The sequence below is a fragment of the Salvelinus namaycush genome, chromosome 39 (genome assembly GCF_016432855.1).
Source record: "Salvelinus namaycush isolate Seneca chromosome 39, SaNama_1.0, whole genome shotgun sequence".
Taxonomy (NCBI): Eukaryota; Metazoa; Chordata; class Actinopteri; order Salmoniformes; family Salmonidae; genus Salvelinus; species Salvelinus namaycush.
Window position 1 is genome coordinate 9817290 of NC_052345.1, and position 20502 is coordinate 9837791.

A 20502-nucleotide genomic window follows, 5' to 3' on the forward strand; every position below is an offset into this window, starting at 1 on the left:
TATGTTTCCCATGCCAATAAAGCCCTTTGAATTGAATTGAGAAGGCAAGAGAGAGGGAGGGGGGACAGATTCATTTGGAGAAGTGCACATTCACATTCAAAACACCAGGCCAAACTCTGGGGGCCGTTGGGTGTAATTAGTGCACAACCATCATGTTATTACTGTAGCTAAAGACCCCCTCAGTCTTTATCTCTCAATCTGTTCCAGTTCATACACTGTCAATAAGAAACAGATTGCCTGGTTTGGATAGTAGCTCCCAGGTCCCAAATAGCTCCTTACCCCTCCTTTTAGCCCTAACCCTTCAATGTTTGTAGATCTGTAAGGTAGAAGCAATATGGTGGAAGCCGCCCCACTACACTGCTTATACCCAGACCTTTGAGATCTGAAAACATTGGAGGGTTAGGGAGTGATTTGGAACCGGCTGGTACAGAGCATAAAAGTGGTTCAGGAATGGCTTGACTAACCTAGTGTCCTCGCTACTGACCTATACCACAGAGGGTCAGAGGTCACATTTGTTTGACCTGCTAATCAATCAGTCAGTAGATCTGTTTAACTGGCCTCACGGCTTCCTAAATGTGCGTTCAGTGATTGAGCGGAGTGATGACATGCTCATGTTTGTGTACGTGTGTAGGCCTACGGACAGTTTGTCACACACACATTCTTACTGTAATCAGTCGAATTTCACTTTTCGCCCTGGAATCTTCGAGTGACAGGACTTCCTAGACATATGAAGGTCATTGACCTTTAACTTCTGCTGCCATGTGTGATCAGTCTTCTAAATGTAGCATGGTTGTACAGAAAGAACAAATACTTATTTTGAAATGGAGACAGCATTTTGATTCCCGCTGCCTGTAAAGGGGAAACACTAGCCCTCAGAAACCACACACACACACCCTCTTGAAATATTCTACAATATACTTACATATTTCCCCCCCTCCTTTTCCCTTTCCTCTTTCCCTCTGTCCTTAAACTATTTATCTTATTACAATACATAGGAAGAGAGCTATCGGCCAGAACTCACCGCCTCACCCCCGAGGGAACAGTATTATTTCAGCCTCGAGTAAACTGGTCACTAGCCAGAGGGCCCCCCCCCCCCCCTAATGTCTTTCAGATGCCTCCCAAAAACCCGGGACTCAAAACTGCAAAAAATAACCATCCCTAGTCCCATTGACCACAAGCCAAACCTGGATGCGACCTAGCTATTAGCTTAGCGGCTAGGCTAACTCCGCTAATGGGCTAATTTAGGTCAATGTTTACTTGTATTTAACACTAGCTAGTGTACTGTAGGCTAATGCTAGGTTAATGGGATAATTTATGTCAAGGTTTACACATACTTAACAGTTTGTTGAGTAGATGTATGTAGCCCACTCTGTTGTTGAGGGTTAATGCAATTCCTGAATGCTTAGCTAAGCTCAGGACCATCATATGATGATAATCAGGGGTGCAACTTTGGTTTCAGAAGTGGGGGGGGGGGCATTATATATATATATAGAACGGGTGGGTCTAATCCTGAGTGCTGATTGGTTAAAAGTGCTTTCCAGCCGGTGTCTATTCCACAAGTTTCCACCAGCTAAATCTATGACGTTAAAATGCTTATTTACTCTGTTCCATCTGACTGTGGAATCCACTGTCTCATCAGCCCAGCCAGGCAATTTATAAACTTGAACTCCATTATAAAAAGCATCTAGACATTATCTCACATTTCTTTTAGACTAACATTTTGTTTTCAACTGCGGAGGTTTGTATAAACCTTGCTGTCTGTCTCTCCAACATTTGCAACATTGTTTCAATAGTCTAATTCGATCTCCTGCTGTCGTCCCATAGTAATGAACGTGTTGGGAGTCGGGACGAGACAGACAGGCAGGCAGAATTTCCCAGTCAGTCGAAATCATGAATCAGCTGGCATCATTTTTATGAAAAAAGGTCAAATCAAAGGCAGCTAATTTGCTGTCTTTCCATCTTCAGTTTGATGTGATTGTGTTACTCTAGCTGTGTTGTTGGCTAGCTCCTCTGAACAGCAGTGTTGTGACGAGTGAGCACAGTTTCTATGCCAGGCGAAATCGTGACTCATTAGCTCCTTGTTATGGATGTATCCAAATAAATGTCACATGTCCACCCCCGTCCCCAGTGAAAGTTGTGCCCCTGATGATAATACACCTCAAAGCGTTTTTAGTATGACCTTTATCAGGGTCCTATTCATTAGTCACCAAATGGAGGACAACAGACTGAAAGAGGGAGCGATTATAACTTGTCTATTAACAAAGGCTTGTTCGTTTCCAATTGCAAAACTATATACGCTGTACGAATGAATACTGTACGACCCTGTTTACCAGGACGTAGTTAATAACTGAATCGAAACACACACAGTATCAATTTAACCAGGAGACTGTTCTTGTTCTCAAGTATGAACGGTTATTAGTTAGCTACTGTAAGTCTGTCATTGTTGATCCATCCATATAATAGTCATTCTATTTCCATGGATCCACCTATCTCACTCAACACGATGACGATGCACAGTATTGCTAATAGAAAGAACTGGACAGAAATTCCAAAGCTGGAGTTGCTGGTTGTGGTTGATGCACAACATTTACAGTTGGATGAAAAAGTGCTTACGCAGTTGACTTTACTTGATTTTGACTTCTTTATAAGATGTTCAGGACAGGTTTCCCTTGTAAATGAAGCCCAGCAGGCATTGTTTAACAGTCTCCAGGGTAGAGGAGTACAATTAAGTACTTTTCAGCCTGCTGCGGTGTTCGACCAAACAAGCCCTTTCCTTACTACACAGCGTGAAACATGGAAGGCAGTTTACTTGTACTATCTGTACAAGTTAAGTATTGATTGAGTTAGGATTTTAGTGTTTTAAGTGCTTAAAAAGATATTCAACTTGAAAATATGTCTCACCTCTCCTGTCCTCTCCTCTCCTCCTCCACTATTTAGGTTTTGACTGTCTACTTGAGAGCTATCCCTCTGTGTCTGTGTAGTTATAAATGCCCTGGAAGCCCACTACCCCTAGCTCAGGTCACATTGTGTTGTAAACTCTGTAAGTGAGACCTCTTCTCCTGTTAACTCTCCAACACTGGGGACTGGCATAGCCAGTTGGGCCTTTGTTATGGGGTTATAGGTAGACAGCACTGACAGTAGACTAGTGTAGAGTAGTGTTAAGTAGTGTTCAATACAAAACAGACGTTTGTGATTGGAGTTGAATTGTGAGATTTTTATAGAAATATGTACCAAATAATCATAGAATTACAGAATATAGAATCATAGAATTCTATTGTGTAAAATTATAGAAATATATAGAATTGGTGTTGTTGTTCTATGTGGGTATATCTATATGGACATGTATATCTGGATGTCTATAGAAGCATAGCAGTGGATCCTAAGAAAGTGAACATAAAATGTTGAAAATCCTGGAAATCTCTATCACCCATAAAGAAGAGGATATTGGCAGCATTGCCAACACTGCAGCAGGCAGGACCAAGTACAGAAAAAGCAAATATCCTGCTAGTTGGTGCAAGAATTCTCCTTCCACAAATGATTTCCATTAAAATCCCAGCTCTAACTATAGTCTCACTGTCAGCTGAATACAATAGCTTCAGTTGTTTCTCTTTAGCTGGAGGGTCATCTGCCCAGAGCGGCTGACCACTGATGACACCAGGGTCGGAGCTAGAGTCTGTCTGGTCACAATGGACAGTATTCTGACCTGACTTGGCTGGCCATTAGAACAATATAAGGGCATTATTCATGATCCTCTGTGGAGAGCTACAAAGGGGCTAATTGAGGCAGGGCATTGACTCTGAAAGGGCTATCATGCCTTCATGCCACTAGGGAGGTAGAGAGAGATGGCTACAGACCTTGGATTGGTCTTTTGGTCTCGGGTGAAGTGTGTGTGTGTTTGTGTGTGTGTTCACTCACAGCGACAGCCCAGGAGAGTAATTTCCTTAACCTCATTAAAAAGACCACAAACTGCATCGTCATCCTGATGAAACACCAAGCTGTTCCAAGCATCATTCTGCCCTCTGTAGTTAACACGCACGCACGCACGTACGCACACACACACACACACACACACACACACACACGCACGCACGCACACACACACTCTCGCTCGCTCTCGCCACCAGCAGTCACAGCATAGCACAGCACAGCACAGCACACCATAACACACACCCATTCAGCAGGGCTAGTTCCGCTCCGCAGTCCGCATATCCTTAATTTAGCCGTAGTTTAGCTAGCAACGTAAACCAATAATAATCCATTAAGAAGAATTAAACAGATCCTCCCTTTCTTTCTCTCTGATGGAGGAAATGAGGAGAGGGGAGTTGAAGAGGAGGGAGGGAGGGAGGGAGGATGGTGGTGCCGTTTCAAACGTCACATGATCAGGTTGTCAGTTGGCCCTACTCATTTCTCTCTCTCTCTCTCTCTCTCTCTCTCTCTCTCTCTCTCTCTCTCTCTCTCTCTCTCTCTCTCTCTCTCTCTCTCTCTTTCACATACATACTCTCATACTCGCTCACTCACTCACTCCTCTCACACACACACACGCCTCTCTCCGTCTCTGCGTGCGGGCTGAGCTGTGTGTGTGTACGTGTGTGTGTGTGTGTGTGTTAACGAGGTCAAGGAGTGACAGACACCCTATGTGCGTCTCCTCTGTGCTGCTGTCCTTCACTTGACTCTCATCATGTCCCTCTGTTGTTGCTTCTTTTTTAGGGACTATGGATCATCCAAGCGCAAATCAGGTAAGGCACCTGTCTTTCGCCCTACTGATTTAAAGTGTCTTCATGTTTTCCACAGTATGTATGTTGTAAGACATTGTAATTCTGTCAGCAGACTATATCCTCTATAGGGTAATTGATTGACTTAAGTAGATAGAGGGAAACTTTACAACCCCTTCTTCTTCAACCTGTAGCACTGAATGATCTGTCATCCCGGTGAATGCTACTTGTCACACAGCGTGATCTATCTGTCCCTTTAACTGTCGCTTTCATGTCTATCTGTCGATGTGGGTTTTGTTTACTTGTCCGCTGACGGAACAGAACAGTGACAGACTGTTGACCAGTGTTTTTGGGATGTGTTCCAACTGAACAAACCCTCTGTATAGCCTCGCCTCGCCTTGAACCCTGGGTGGGGTCGATGAAGTGTTGAAACTCCTGGGGATGTCTCAGCAAGGATAGCCGTTGATGTTCCTGTTCTGTCTGCCAGGATTCATTATTTTCTGTTGTGGGGAGAGACAGATTGCATCCTAAATGGCATCTTATTCCTTTTGTCCTTTTGTCCAGAGCCCTATGGTCAAAAAAAAAAATAGTGCACTATAAAGGGAATAGGGAGCCATTTAGGGCACTGCCATGGTCAAAGCCGTTAAAATATTTCTTGGCTGTGGGCTTTGGTTTAAGGAATAGAGATAGCTTTATATGACATATACAGTTGAAGTCGGAAGTTTACATACACCTTAGCCAAATACATTTAAACTCAGTTTTTCACAATTCCTGACATTTAATCAGAGTAAAAATTCCCTGTCTTAGGTCAGTTAGGATCACCACTTTATTTTAAGAATGTGAAATGTCAGAATAATAGTTGAGAGAATTATTTATTTTCAGTTTACATAAACTCAATTAGTATTTGGTAGCATTGCCTTGAAATTGTTTAACGTGGGTCAAATGTTTCGGGTAGAGTGGTCTAAGGCACTGCATCGCAGTGTGCCACCAGAGATTCTGGGTTCGAGTCCAGGCTCTGTCGCAGCCGGCCGCGACCGGGAGGCCCATGGGGAGGCGCACAATTGGCCCAGTGTCGTCTGGGTTAGGGAGGGTTTGGCCGGCAGGGATATCCTTGTCTCATCGCACACTAGCGACTCCTGTGGCGTGCCGGGAACAGTGCACGCTGACCAGGTCGCCAGGTGTGCAGTGTTTCCTCCGACACGTTGGTGCGGCTGGCTTCCGGGTTGGATGGGCATTGTGACAAGAAGCAGTGCGGCTTGGTTGGGTCGTGTTTCGGGGGACGCATGGCTCTCGACCTTCGCCTCTCCCGACTCCGTACGGGAGTTGCAGCGATGAGACGAGACTGTAACTACTACCAATTGGATACCACGAAATTGGGGAGAAAAACGGGGTAAAAAAATATATCTGTTAAATTGTTTAACTTGGGTCAAACGTTTCGGGTAGCCTTCCACAATAAGTTGGGTGAATTTTGTCCCATTCCTCCTGACAGAGCTGGTGTAACTGAGTCAGGTTTGTAGGCCTCCTTGCTCGCACACGCTTTTTCAGTTCTGTCCACACATTTTCTATAGGATTGAGGTTAGGGCTTTGTGATGGCCACTCCAATACCTTGACTTTGTTGTCCTTAAGCCTTTTGGCCACAACTATGGAAGTATGCGTGGGGTCATTGTCCATTTTGAAGACCCATTTGCGACCAAGCTTTAACTTCCTGACTGATGTCTTGAGATGTTGCTTCAATGTATCCACATCATTTTCCTACCTCATGATGCCATCTATTTTGTGAAGTGCACCAGTCCCTCCTGCAGAAAAGCCCCCCCACAACATGATGCTGCCACCCCCGTGCTTCACGGTTGGAATGGTGTTCTTCGGCTTGCAAGCATCCCCCTTTTTCCTCAAAACATAACGATGGTCATTATGGCCAAACAGTTGTATTTTTGTTTCATCAGACCAGATGACATTTCTCCAAAAAGTACGATCTTTGTCCCCATGTGCAGTTGCAAACCATAGTCTGGCTTTTTATGGCGGTTTTGGAGCAGTGGCTACTTCTTTGTTGAGTGGCCTTTCAGGTTATGTCTATATAGGACTCGTTTTACTGTGGATATAAATACTTTTGTACCTGTTTCCTCCAGCATCTTCACAAGGTTCTTTGCTGTTGTTCTGGGATTGATTTGCACTTTTCGCACCAAAGTACGTTCATCTCTAGGAGACAGAATGCGTCTCCTTCCTGAGCGGTATGACGGCTGCGTGGTCCCATGGTGTTTATACCTGCGTACTATTGTTTGTACAGATGAACTTGGTACCTTCAGCTGTTTGGAAATTGCTCCCAAGGATGAACCAGACTTGTGGAGGTCTACAATTGTTTTCTGAGGTCTTGGCTGATTTCTTTTGATTTTCCCATGATGTCAAGCAAAGAGGCACTGAGTTTGAAGGTAGGCCTTGAAATACATCCACAGGTACACCTCTAATTGACTCAAATGATGTCAATTAGCCTATCAGAAGCTTCTAAAGCCATTACATCATTTTCTGGAATTTTCCAAGCTGTTTAAAAGGCACAGTCAACTTAGTGTATGTAAACTTCTGACCCACTGGAATTGTGATACAGTGAATTATAAGTGAAATAATCTGTCTGTCAACAATTGCACAAAGTAGATGTCCTAACCGACTTGCCAAAACTATAGTTTGTTAACAAGAAATTTGTGGAGTGGTTGAAAAACGAGTTTTAATGACTCCAACCTAAGTGTATGTAAACTTCCGACTTCAACTGTACATGAAAGTAATGTAGAGTGTGAAGGATGCTGGGGCAGATCCTAGAGGGAGACACCATTGTGTATACTGTATCACTACTATATTGGAAAGTGGGTGGGTTAGCCTGGTTCCAGATTTGTTTGCGCTGTCTTGCCAACCCCCATGGTCAAAGACCTGGCAGGACTTGGCTGGATGGGTGTATGTGTGCGGTAGAACATATGACCTCCTCTTATTGTATACTAGGCCATTCAATATGACTGACCTATGGAATATGAACTTGTTCAGTGGATCAGATATATACTGTGACTTAGCTGTTTATCCATACATTCATACTTAAAAAGGATTTGAGGTCGACATTAGCCATCTTAACGTGTTAGCATGGTGATGATATAGAAATAGTTGCTTAGCCATAGCATAAGCGTGAAGCTGTATTGCGAAGTTAGCTAGGAGCTAGAAACAGGGTGATCGTGTCTATCAGCGCCATCTTATCCGTGCTATGTTTTATCTTAAAGGGATTGCACAAACAATATGGGCATCTTAAAGGGATAGCTCAACCAATATGTGCATCTTAAAGGGATAGCTCAACCAATATGTGCATCTTAAAGGGATAGCTCAACCAATATGTGCATTTCAAAGGGATAGCTCAACCAATATGTGCATCTTAAAGGGATAGCTCAACCAATATGTGCATCTCAAAGGGATAGCTCAACCAATATGTGCATCTCAAAGGGATAGCTCAACCAATATGTGCATCTTAAAGGGATAGCTCAACCAATATGTGCATCTCAAAGGGATAGCTCAACCAATATGTGCATCTCAAAGGGATAGCTCAACCAATATGTGCATCTCAAAGGGATAGCTCAACCAATATGTGCATCTTAAGGGGATAGCTCAACCAATATGTGCTTCTTAAAGGGATAGCTCAACCAATATGTGCATCTTAAAGGGATAGCTCAACGAATATGTGTTTCTTAAAGGGATAGCTCAACCAATATGTGCATCTCAAAGGGATAGCTCAACCAATATGTGCATCTTAAAGGGATAGCTCAACCAATATGTGCATCTCAAAGGGATAGCTCAACCAATATGTGCATCTTAAAGGGATAGCTCAACCAATATGTGCTTCTTAAAGGGATAGCTCAACCAATATGTGCATCTTAAAGGGATAGCTCAACCAATATGTGCATCTCAAAGGGATAGCTCAACCAATATGTGCATCTTAAAGGGATAGCTCAACCAATATGTGCATCTTAAAGGGATAGCTCAACCAATATGTGCATCTCAAAGGGATAGCTCAACCAATATGTGCATCTCAAAGGGATAGCTCAACCAATATGTGCATCTCAAAGGGATAGCTCAACCAATATGTGCATCTCAAAGGGATAGCTCAAACAATATGTGCATCTTAAAGGGATAGCTCAAACAATATGTGCATCTTAAAGGGATAGCTCAACCAATATGTGCATCTCAAAGGGATAGCTCAACCAATATGTGCATCTTAAAGGGATAGCTCAACCAATATGTGCATCTCAAAGGGATAGCTCAACCAATATGTGCATCTCAAAGGGATAGCTCAACCAATATGTGCATCTTAAAGGGATAGCTCAACCAATATGTGCATCTCAAAGGGATAGCTCAACTAATATGTGCATCTTAAAGGGATAGCTCAACCAATATTTGCATCTCAAAGGGATAGCTCAACCAATATGTGCATCTTAAAGGGATAGCTCAACCAATATGTGCATCTTAAAGGGATAGCTCAACCAATATGTGCATCTTAAAGGGATTGCACAAACAATATGGGCATCTTAAAGGGATAGCTCAACCAATATGTGCTTCTTAAAGGGATAGTTCAGCCGAAACCATGCTAATATTGGACTTCTATGGTTTTAGAAAATGCTAGCTAGCTAAGTAAGCGGTTGGTGACAGTGGCTAAATAAACAAAACAAAAGCATGGATTGCCCTCTGTTCTTGTCCATGGACTGCTTTCAGGGTAAGACCATTAACCTGTCTGGCACCGGGGTTCCGCTAGCGGAACTCCTCCCACATTCCACTGAAAAGGCAGAGCGCGAAATTCAAAAAATATTTTTGAGAAATATTTAACTTTCACACATTAACAAGTCCAATACAGCAAATGAAAGATACACATCTTGTGAATCCAGTCAACATGTCCGATTTTTAAAATGTTTTACAGCGAAAACACCACATATATTTATGTTAGCTCACCACCAAATACAAAAAAGGACAGACATTTTTCACAGCACAGGTAGCATGCACAAAGCCAACCTAACTAACCAAGAACCAACCAAACTAACCAAGAAACAACTTCATCAGATGACAGTCTTATAACATGTTATACAATAAATCTATGTTTTGTTCGAAAAATGTGCATATTTGAGGTATAAATCAGTTTTACATTGCAGCTACCATCACAGCTACCGTCAGAAATAGCACCGAAGCAGCCAGAGTAATTACAGACACCAACGTCAAATAGCTAAATACTCATCATAAAACATTTCTGAAAAATCGATGGTGTACAGCAAATTAAAGACAAACATCTTGTGAATCCAGCCAATATTTCCGATTTTTTAAGTGTTTTACAGCGAAAACACAATATAGCATTATATTAGCTTACTACAATAGCCTACCACACTACCGCATTCATTCATCAAGGCACGTTAGCGATAGCAATAGGCACGTTAGCGATAGCGAATAAACCAACAAAAGATATCAATTTTCACTAACCTTCATAAACCTTCATCAGATGACAGTCCTATAACATCAGGTTATACATACACTTATGTTTTGTTCGAAAATGTGCATATTTAGAGCTGAAATCAGTGGTTATACATTGTGCTAACGTAGAATCTTTTTCCCAGAATGTGCGGATATTTTTATGACACTCAACTATTCTGACCAAATAACTATTCATAAACGTTACTAGAAAATACATGTTGTATAGGAAATGATAGATACACTAGTTCTTAATGCAATCGCCGTGTTAGAATTCTAAAAATAACTTCATTACGATATGCAGTTTACGTTATGGCGAGAGCGTGCCCAAAACCTGGCCGCAAACTACTAGTACACATGTACGACAGATATATGAAATAACATCATAAAATGGGTCCTACTTTTGATGATCTTCCATCAGAATGTTGTACAAGGGGTCCTTTGTCCAGAACAATCGTTGTTTGGTTTTAGAATGTCCTCTTCTCCAGTCAATTAGCACGGAAAGCTAGCAAAGTAGCGCGAAGCTCTCCTTCCTGAACAAAGGCACACAACGCAACACGCCTAACGTCCCGAATAAATTTCAATAATCTAATAAAACTATATTGAAAAAACATACTTTACGATGATATTGTCACATTTATCAAATAAAATCAAAGCCGGAGATATTAGTCGTCTATAACGACAGCTTTTCAGAAGGCAATACCAGGTCCCTTCTCGCACGCTCCAGAAAACAGGAAACTGGTGACACGTCATGCCAAGAGCTTTTATTCGACCCCAGATCAAGTTATACACTCCATTTCTTCTCTCACTGCCTGTCGACATCTAGTGGAAGACGTATGAAGTGCATGTATACTAATAAATATCAAGGACATTTATAGGCAGGCCCTAGAACAGAGCATCGATTTCAGATTTTCCACTTCCTGTCAGGAAGTTTGCTGCAAAATGAGTTCTGTTTTACTCACAGATATAATTCAAACTGTTTTAGAAACTAGAGAGTGTTTTCTATCCAATAGTAATAATAATATGCATATTGTACGAGCAAGAATTGAGTACGAGGCCGTTTAAATTGGGCACAATTTTCCCCCAAAGTGAAAACAGCGCCCTCTGTCCTCAACAGGTTAAGACCAATAAGTAGATTTGGTCATTTAGGTAAACTATCCCTTGTAATATCTCTCTTTCCCACACACAGAGGTTGGGAGAGTGAAGGGAGAAACACAAGTCAGACTTTTGCATGGATTTTTAAATAGAAAAGTGCAGGAAATGCTTTGTGGTTAATGATCAATGACATTTCCGTCCTTGCTGAAGCCTAAAAGGCAACTTTTTGATAGTTTAGTAGTGGCTGACTGCCCATATCTACAAGCCAATATGATTTTCAGATTGTTTGTTATATTGCATGGTGATATCAGGGTGCTTTGCAGTAATATTATACTGTAATAATTGGCCTTCAACTAGTTTTCCTTCTAACTTTGGTCTTACTTTTTTTCAATCTGTTTTTAAAATCAGTTCCAACATGCTTCAAAAACATTGAGTTTAATCAGAATGACTAATAGCAGTTAATCAAAGTCAATCATAATTTGCTAAATGTAACCGACAAGTTGTTTGGAGCATAGAACACGAACCCAACGAACTTCCTTAAACCATCAGGTTCGCCAATGCCCCGAATGAGATCACATCTATTCGATTAAATCCTTTTTTTTCTCTTTACCAGAACCCTCATTTAATTTCCTTAGAAACTGACTGCTTTAAATGAGATATAAGACATTGTCACCTTTTCCTCATCCTCTTCCAGAGTTGATCTAGGATCAGTTTAGCCTTTTAGATCATACTGAATGAGATTACATGGACAGCGAGGACCTAGTTCCCCCATCTGACAGGTTGTTGCATAATAGACTGAGTTTTTACTTAACTTGTTGGTTTATTGAGATCCCCATTAGCTTTTGCCGAAGCAGCAGCTATTCTACATGGCATCCACACAAAAACATCAAACATGACAATAACAAGGATACACTGATAGACAAGAACAGTAGACAAGAACACAAATGGAAAATACAAACAATACAACTAAAGAATAATGCGTGTGGAGATTGTGTGTGTGTGTGTGTGTTAGAGTGTGTGTGTGTGTGTGTGTGTGTGTGTGTGTGTGTGTCATGACCTGACAAGGGAAAACTCTGGAACCTAGTTATAGCCTCAGGGTAATGTTTATTTCTGGTCAGGTCAAGTGGGCAGGAAAAGTCCTAGCCTGCCCATTATGTGTGAAGGGAGGCTGAGGCTTCAGGAATCCCATGATAGGCTGGTGCTGCTACACGTCCAATGGATATCGACCAATAATGGTATCTCTTTGCGTATGAAAGATAGTCTCGCCATATCTTCCCGACCCAGGATGTGAACTCGAAACCCTGTACATAAGAACACAGCATATAGGTTCCCTGTCGTTTGTTCCTCAGCAGGAATCACCATAGGAGGGAGTGACTCTCTTAGCTGTATGTTAGAACCAGTAGTTAACATGAGGGACAGGGTTATAGTAGCACGCTACTGTAGTTTGTGGTGCGTTTTATTTGGGTTTTAGCTGCAGTATACGTCTAGAGATGACATAGTGTTAGCCTTCCCATAGACTCTGTTTACAGTATGGTCTGCATGGCTCCATGTCTGCAATGCCACAAAATTGCATGGAGTTAGTTACAGCACATAGGCTACACCACTAACTGAGTATGTGACCTTTTCCAAGTTAATACTGATTCCTCTATTAACTTTAGATGTTTCATTCAGCTTTTACACAATATTCGTCCCTTTTTACCAATTTGACATTTACTTTCTTCACTTATCATCTTAATCTACAGTGCATAGTGGTGGAATAATCCTCATATAAAAAGCGAAACCTCCTCCTTCCAGATGAAGACCTCCCAGGTAATAAAGGCTGTGAGGAAAATAAAGGTCAGAAGTGGATTGGAGGGGGTCCCTCCTTCCCTCCCCGTCAGAGTTTCTGCCTTGCATGTGAACGCCAGATGCAGTGAACAGAGGTTTGCTTCCCAAACGGCATCATATTCCCTTTATAGTGCACTACTTTTAAGCAGGACTCATAGGGCACTGGTCAAAAGTAGTTCACTACAGAGAATAGGGTGCCATTTGGGACGCACCCAGAGTGAATGTGGAGGCCACGGGTTGAAAGAGAATGTCAGTCTGAATTCAGGCCCTGGTCTAGTGTTTACGTGGCATGGCGCATAAGATTCCAGCGTGACGTAGAAATGCCTAATAGGGTTGACGTGGGGCCTGCCGGGCTGGGGAGAGGAGGAGTGTGGGCGTTCAATTGTGCATGTGTGTGTGTGTATGCGTGTGTGTATATATGTGTGTGTGTGTTTGGTGTGTTCGAGCCTGTGTGTGTTTTGTTAGGAATGGTAAGAGGGGTGGTGATTCTTTTTTGGGGCGTAACACAAGGAAGAAGACAACACCACATGGTTATGACAGCTCATCCTCCCAAGAAACAACAAATATAGTCATTCTTCCTGCCTCGCTAGGACCTTGTCATTCTCTGCATTGAACCTCATCAGGCAGCGAGCTCTTTAAATGTCAACGTTACATCCTTTGCTATTAGGCATCGCTACAGACCCAGGTTTGATCCCAGGGTTTGTCTCCCGGTCCGTGACCAGGACACCCATGAGGCGGCGCACAACTGGCCCAGTGTCATCCCAGTTAGGGGAGATTTTGGCCGGTCGGGATGTCCTTGTCCCATCGCGCTCTAGCGACTCCTTGTGGCGGGCACGGTGCATGCATGCTGACTTCGGTCGCCAGTTGTGCAGTGTTTCCTCCGACACGTTGGTGCGGCTGGCTTCCGGGTTAAGCGGGCGGTGTGTCAAGAAGCAGTGCGGCTTGGTAGGGTTGTGTTTTTCGGAGGACTCACGGCTCTCGAACTTCGCCTCTCCCGAGTCCGTACGGGAGTTACAGCGATGGGACAACACTGTAACTACCAATTGGATGTCACGGAAAGGGGTTAAAAAGTACAACAACAAAAAATGAAATAAAAGTAAGAAAACTCGTAACTCTTTCACCCAACATTGGCTGCAGTGAGTGCAGTCATAAGCCACTGCAGTGAGTGCAGTCATAAGCCACTGCAGTGAGTGCAGTCATAAGCCACTGCAGTGAGTGCAGTCATAAGCCACTGCAGTGGCAATACAAGCAGACAGTCCAACAATACCCAACACTAAGAGATATTTGCTCTCTATTGTAATGGTTGGCTTAGAGAGAGTGTATCTGCGTTTGCCTAGCTCTTGTATCGGCCGAGGTCTCTCCCAAAGAAAAATGAGAAGGATAAATGTTTTAGCAGCCAGATCCCACTGTGACTGAGTGACGTGACTCAAAACAAAAGGAGAGAGAGAGAGGGCAGGGATGGCGAGAGAGTGAAAAATGGAGAGAGAGAACCAAACACAGTCCCAGTCTAAATAGAAAGAGGGTGGAGAAAGAGAAATAAATAAATAAAGAGAGAGAGAGAGAGAGAGGGAACAGACCAGACTGCGAAACAGATGTAGCTTGCGCTATTTGGCCTCACCCCTCACTCTGTCCACCCACACTCTGTGACTCCCAGCTGGGTGAGTTAGCGACTATTTTTGTCACATGGCCGTTCCACGCCAGTATTTTGTCGTCGCCACCGCCAGTGTTTGTCATTGCTAATGGTTAGCATCACTCTCGGTTTGCGATTGTCATTGTGATCAATGTGAGTGGTTGGTTCACATTTGGGTGTCGACTCAATAATGGTTCGTAGTTGTTTTTTGTTTCTAGCTGTAGTCTTGTCGTTGGCAATGTTTGTCTTGTCTGTGATCCTCGTTTGTCATCGTGAATGGTTGTCTCACAGTTGGATTACTGTGTCTTCACTGTTAACTGCTGTCGTCTCAATATTGGTTGTTTCTAGCTGTTTTTCTAGTCTTGGCATTGGTTGACAAGTGGTTGTAACTTCTTTCCGGACACATCCTGATGTGTGCTGACAGCTAGCTCTGTGAGGTACCGTCACTAGGCCCAGCATGCTAGAGTCTCTCTTTGCTTTGACTCACATGCTTTTATGTTATGAAGACATCTTGGAAATGGGACTTGTTATTTTGGCAACACAATCCACCAGACAGGTTCCAACACTTAATGTGTTGTGACATCTGTTGTGAAATGTATTGTAATGTTTTTAAAATGGTCTATCTGTCTTAACTTTGCTGGACCCCAGGAAGAGTAGCTGCTGCTGCCCTTGCAGCAGCTAATGGGGGATCCATAATAAATACAAATACAACTGAACATCGACCAGACAAGCTGTCTCAATTTCTTTCAGTCAAAACATATTTCACAATTTCTCTTCTCTGCTTGAAAACGTATAGTGTAGAGTGATTGTAGGCGGGGGGATAGGTGATTATGGGGGGATGGATGAAAGACAGAAAGAGACAGAGAGAAGGAGGGGGAGAGAGAGACAGAGAGAAGGAGGGAGTGGAGAGAGAGAGAGAGAGCCAGACAGCAACTAGCTTTTCCAAACATAATCTACTAAATCGATGAAATTACGGGACAGATGGCTAATAAGCCGTTCCAAACAAAACCTGGAAATTAGTGACCTTAGAAAAGCTATTTGTCACCGCCACAAGTCCCTTCATTGCTGGGTAATATGGACGTTGTGGGGTTGGTGGAAGGAGGAAAATGACCCACACCATACCAGCAGGAGAGAAAAAGAAAATACAGTGACTGAAGTCTACTCGGGTTAGTGGGCCATCATCAGAGAACCCTGAAAGGATTTAAGCTGTGTGTGTGTGTGTGTGTGTGTGTGTGTGTGTGTGTGTGTGTGTGTGTGTGTGTGTGTGTGTGTGTGTGTGTGTGTGTGTGTGTGTGTGTGTGTGTGTGTCTCTTTCTGTGTGTGCATGCAGCAGCGGGTCTCCACTCTCCAGTTAATATCAATCATATGTTGAGTGCTGCGCTGAAAGAAACATCTCATCTTTCGCTAGCTGGGTTTAGTTTGGAGGGTGTATGTTAACTGGGGTTGACCCGGCTGACCCGGCCCACTCTACAAGCCTCCCTGGAGGGACCAGCATCAATCTCCTCAGCTCCGTGCGACTCTGGAGAGAAAGAGAGAGAGAACAGCGAGAGAGAGAGGCTCTGACCTTTATTATATCATTTGAAAACTGAAATGGATGTGGATTTTCCCTCACAGCGGGGGGAGTGTGAGGGAATGGGGTGGAGGTGTGGTAGGGGTCGAGGGTCACAGGGTGGGATAGAGCCTCCTGTGGTGTTCTGGCTCGAATGAATTCCCTCCTGAAATTTTTTCAAGGAGAATGTCCCACAATGTTTTCAAGATAATGACATCCTACTATGCATTTGGTTGGGACATTTTCCTTGTTCTCTGCAGGCCGCTGGTTCCATACCGTCGTTGTTTCCCAACCCTTCATATTGGTTATGGTTGGGGTTTATGGCCGGCCCAGACAGCTCTAGTTTTGTTTGCGTGCCCAGGTGAAGGATGATTTCAGACAGCGCTTCCGAGAAGAGAAGGATAGTTTGGACAGGAAATTTGAAAATGTAAAAGCTCATTGATGACGACAGACACCCCTGCCTTGTCCACCTCCTCTACCTTTTTTCTAATACCCAGTTTTCACAGATTTTGATATAATGGACACACACACACTGGCACACACACACCCTGCTGACGTGTGGCATTTCATTTCCTGACGAGATGGGGATGTCTGAGCTGTGTTTGTAGAGAGAGAGCCTTCGAAGGGGGCCAACACCCCCCCCCCCCCTGACAATCCAGGACGGGATTGAGGGAGAGAGCGGGATGAAGGGAGGGGTGTGCCACGAAAATTTGTGTCAGCCCAGGATCATGCGAGGCTATTTCAATTCTACTGTTACACTCTCAATTGCTACAATATGTGTTGCTGAAGAAAGACAGCAGACATTTCTGCAATAACAGTCTTCTGTGATGGTCATATGCAGTGTATCACAACCACATGAAGGTGGATTGAAGTACTTTCTGCAAAACACTGTGTTTTGATGTAAATCAGTGCTCTCTACAATGGCAAAGATATTATATTTGGTTTGCACTGTAGAGATTGTTCAGGTCCTGCTGTTTGTGATCAGGAGGGAATAACAGGAACAATATGATGTTGATGAGATGTTTGTGTGCTGAGCATCATGGACTGAATAACATCCCCTTTCCTCTCTTCCTCCCTTCCTTCTTCTCTTCTCCGGGCCTACAGTATGGATGTACGGCTTTACCGACAGTCCAAGGAAAGAGGCCTCAGGTAGTCCTACTTGTGTGCGTGGCACAGGAGGTTGGTGGTAGCTTAATTGGGGAGAATGGGGCTCGTGGTAATGCTGGGAGCGGAATCAGTGGAATGGTATCAACTACATCAAACACATGGTTTCCATGTGTTCGATGCCCTTCCATTTGCTCCGTTCCCAGACATTATTAAGAGCCGCCCTCCCTTCAGCAGCCTCCTGTGGTGCGTGGGTGGGGGGCATACGCTTGTGCCTGTGTGATATGTCGCAACGCTGGTGTGTGTGTTGTGGTGGCGATGCTTTCTATAACCACATGCCCAATGGCTTTTCCATGTTTGTCCATTTTTGTGGGGGTTTCACTTATTTTGCTTCGCATGCATTCACTGACTGTCACTGGTTTCTGTTTATTTCCTTACCCATCGGCTCAAGATCAACCGTTCACGTTCTGTCCTACTTTGCTGACTTTAATCTCTGCATCCCTATGGACCTGCCTGACTGGATGGCTGTCAAACATTCAATGCACTTTAAACATAGAGCCTTAGGCACCTTGCCAAACTGTAGCTGCCTGGCCACAGTGTGTTACACAGTACAGTTGAAACCAGGAGTCTGGTTCTTTACGCTTGAGTTCAACATGTAGATCTAAGATCATGATGGTCAATCAACGACAATGAGAGACAGAGAGAGAAAAAGAGAGAGAGAGAGAGAGAAACACATCTGCAGCTCTGCAAATAAACATCTCAGCGATGAATGTGTTTTTCTCCAGAAATAAACACATCACATCAAGCGTTTAACAGGAATAGAAAGGGCCTGAATCCCCCAGCATCTGGGGAGCATTTTCCAAAGGTTCTCCCAGTCAACTTATGCGTAATTGGTGCAACATTTAGAGAGAGAAAAACGTTGTTTCCTTGTATTAGCACTTTCAAAGTGTCAATGTGAGTTTTGAAGAAAACATGATCCGGCCATGGCCCAAGCTATTATGAGATTGACACCAACATATAAGCAACTGTATTGATTCATGATGTTTCCCCGTTGTACACACAACAGTCGACCGTATCCATAGAGACAGCATGCAGCATGTGGACGGTTGATCCGGTGTAATTTTATAACTAAGTTTGACCCCATTTTCACCCTGTAGCGCCTTACATGTGTTAATTTTCCTGCATGTGCTTTGGCCATATCTCAAATTACACCCTATGCCCTATATAGTGCACTACCTTTGACCTGAGCCCACATAGGGGTTGGCTATATAGTAATAGTGAACTCACTGTAGGGAATCAGAGTAATATTATGCTGTCATAAGGGTTAAGAGAAAGGAAAATACTTTCCGTTCTCAAACAACACGAGTAGAGGGAGGGGTAAGGGAATAGGAGATAGGAAATAGGAAATATAAGGCCCATCAGAAAGATTTGAGACTCAATCATCGTCTTTATTTGACCATATTAAGCAGTCACAGGGGAATCTTCGATGAGGAGTGAAGACTAACAGTGTTACCTTGTGTTGTTGGCTAGCCTTTTCGTTTATATAGGCCCATGTGGAGATACTTAACTGTGTTATATTCCAATGAAGCGTCTTGAGTTTGACCGTTAAAACGCTGCATTTCTTAATCCCCTCTCTCTTCCTTGCGACATCGCAACGTTAGGATGTTGCAACGCTCGTTTTATAATACTTAGGTTTGTTAGCTGTTGTTTATTTGACCGTAGAAATTGAATTTCGCCATGTTCTCAATGATAAACGTTTGACAGACATCTTGTGTCAACGGATTGGGAAATAACCTGTCTTTAAATCCCATTGAATTATTACATCACAATCATTTTAATTGGCTTATAGCACTGAGTCCCAAATATCTGAGTCCCAAATTGCACCCTGTTCCCTATTTAGTGCACTACTTTTGACCAAGGGCCATATTAGTCTTTAGCCAAGGTGTTGCTTTGAAATTCGAGGCTTGCTCCCAGATATGTTTGTGCTGTATAGCCAGCTCTGTCTATGGTCTGTCATGGCAATGACAATAGGATTTGACAAGACAGCACAAACAGATCTATGACCAGGCTATAGCAAATACACAGGCGGAATGATAGAATGATACAATAGCTGGTAACAATCATACAGTATAACCATATTCATATGTATACAGCATTTGGGTGGGTGTCGAATTATGCTGACGCGGCACTGTCTTCATTTTCCCACTTAAAGTACTTGTTATGCACTGATATTTGTATTGATTTTTCTTTTTGATAATTATTGGACTAGAGTAGAAAATAATAAAATAGAATAGGACAGAGATCTACATGCAGCAGCAACTAGCCAGGTGCTGTGGAGCAATATTATGACTGTTACCCAGACCCTTTCACACAACAGTAACACACACACACACACACACACACACACACACACACACACACACACACACACACACACACACACACACACACACACACACACACACACACACACACACACACACACACACACACACACAGTAGTGCGTTTTAGGATCATCTGCCTCCTGCATGTTCTTCTGTTTTGACCATTTCTCTTACTTCACTACCTTTATGTCTGCTCACAAATCAATGTCCACAAGAACTCGCAGAACGCATGTCCGTGTGTGTGTGTGTCCAATGTTTGGTTTCCACATTCGTTCGCACAGAAAGTGGAGGTCCTCGGACCTAGCTAGGTGCCTAGAAAACAAAGATGGCTGCCTGTGTTTGGGGTTTCTCCTCGTGACGTTTGGAAATGCTCCTGGAAAAGAGACATAAACAACAGACATGTCATAAAGGGACACACGTGTTGACATGGTGCTATTTACTGGGCAACGGATCGCGTCCCCTTGTCTATTGAATCCTAGACAAAGAGTTAGTGGTGGAGGGTAATTCACTTTACTGGAGTGCTGTGATATCAATTTAGGAATACATGGGATGTATATTTAAACTCTTCAGACTCAGGTTAGATAAGACATCAATGTATTTATGAAAAAGGACGAAGAGAAATCAAGTAGAGCCTTTTAGAGGGCAGGAAATGAGTTACAATTTGAAGAAAAATCCCAAAGCGTTGGTACAATCATACCAATGCGTAGAAAAACGTCAACAAACAG

At 43.2% G+C, this 20502-nt stretch overlaps 1 protein-coding gene across 2 annotated transcripts in view; it reads left to right on the forward strand.

The window, feature by feature from the left end:
* Positions 1–20502, forward strand: part of LOC120032833 (SH3 and PX domain-containing protein 2A-like) — a 124841-nt gene that overhangs the window by 64600 nt on the left and 39739 nt on the right. For both annotated transcript variants that reach the window (XM_038979035.1, XM_038979036.1), the window contains exon 6: positions 4708–4736. In XM_038979035.1, coding sequence (XP_038834963.1) covers positions 4708–4736 — 29 coding nt within the window. The remainder of the gene's footprint in view (positions 1–4707; positions 4737–20502) is intronic.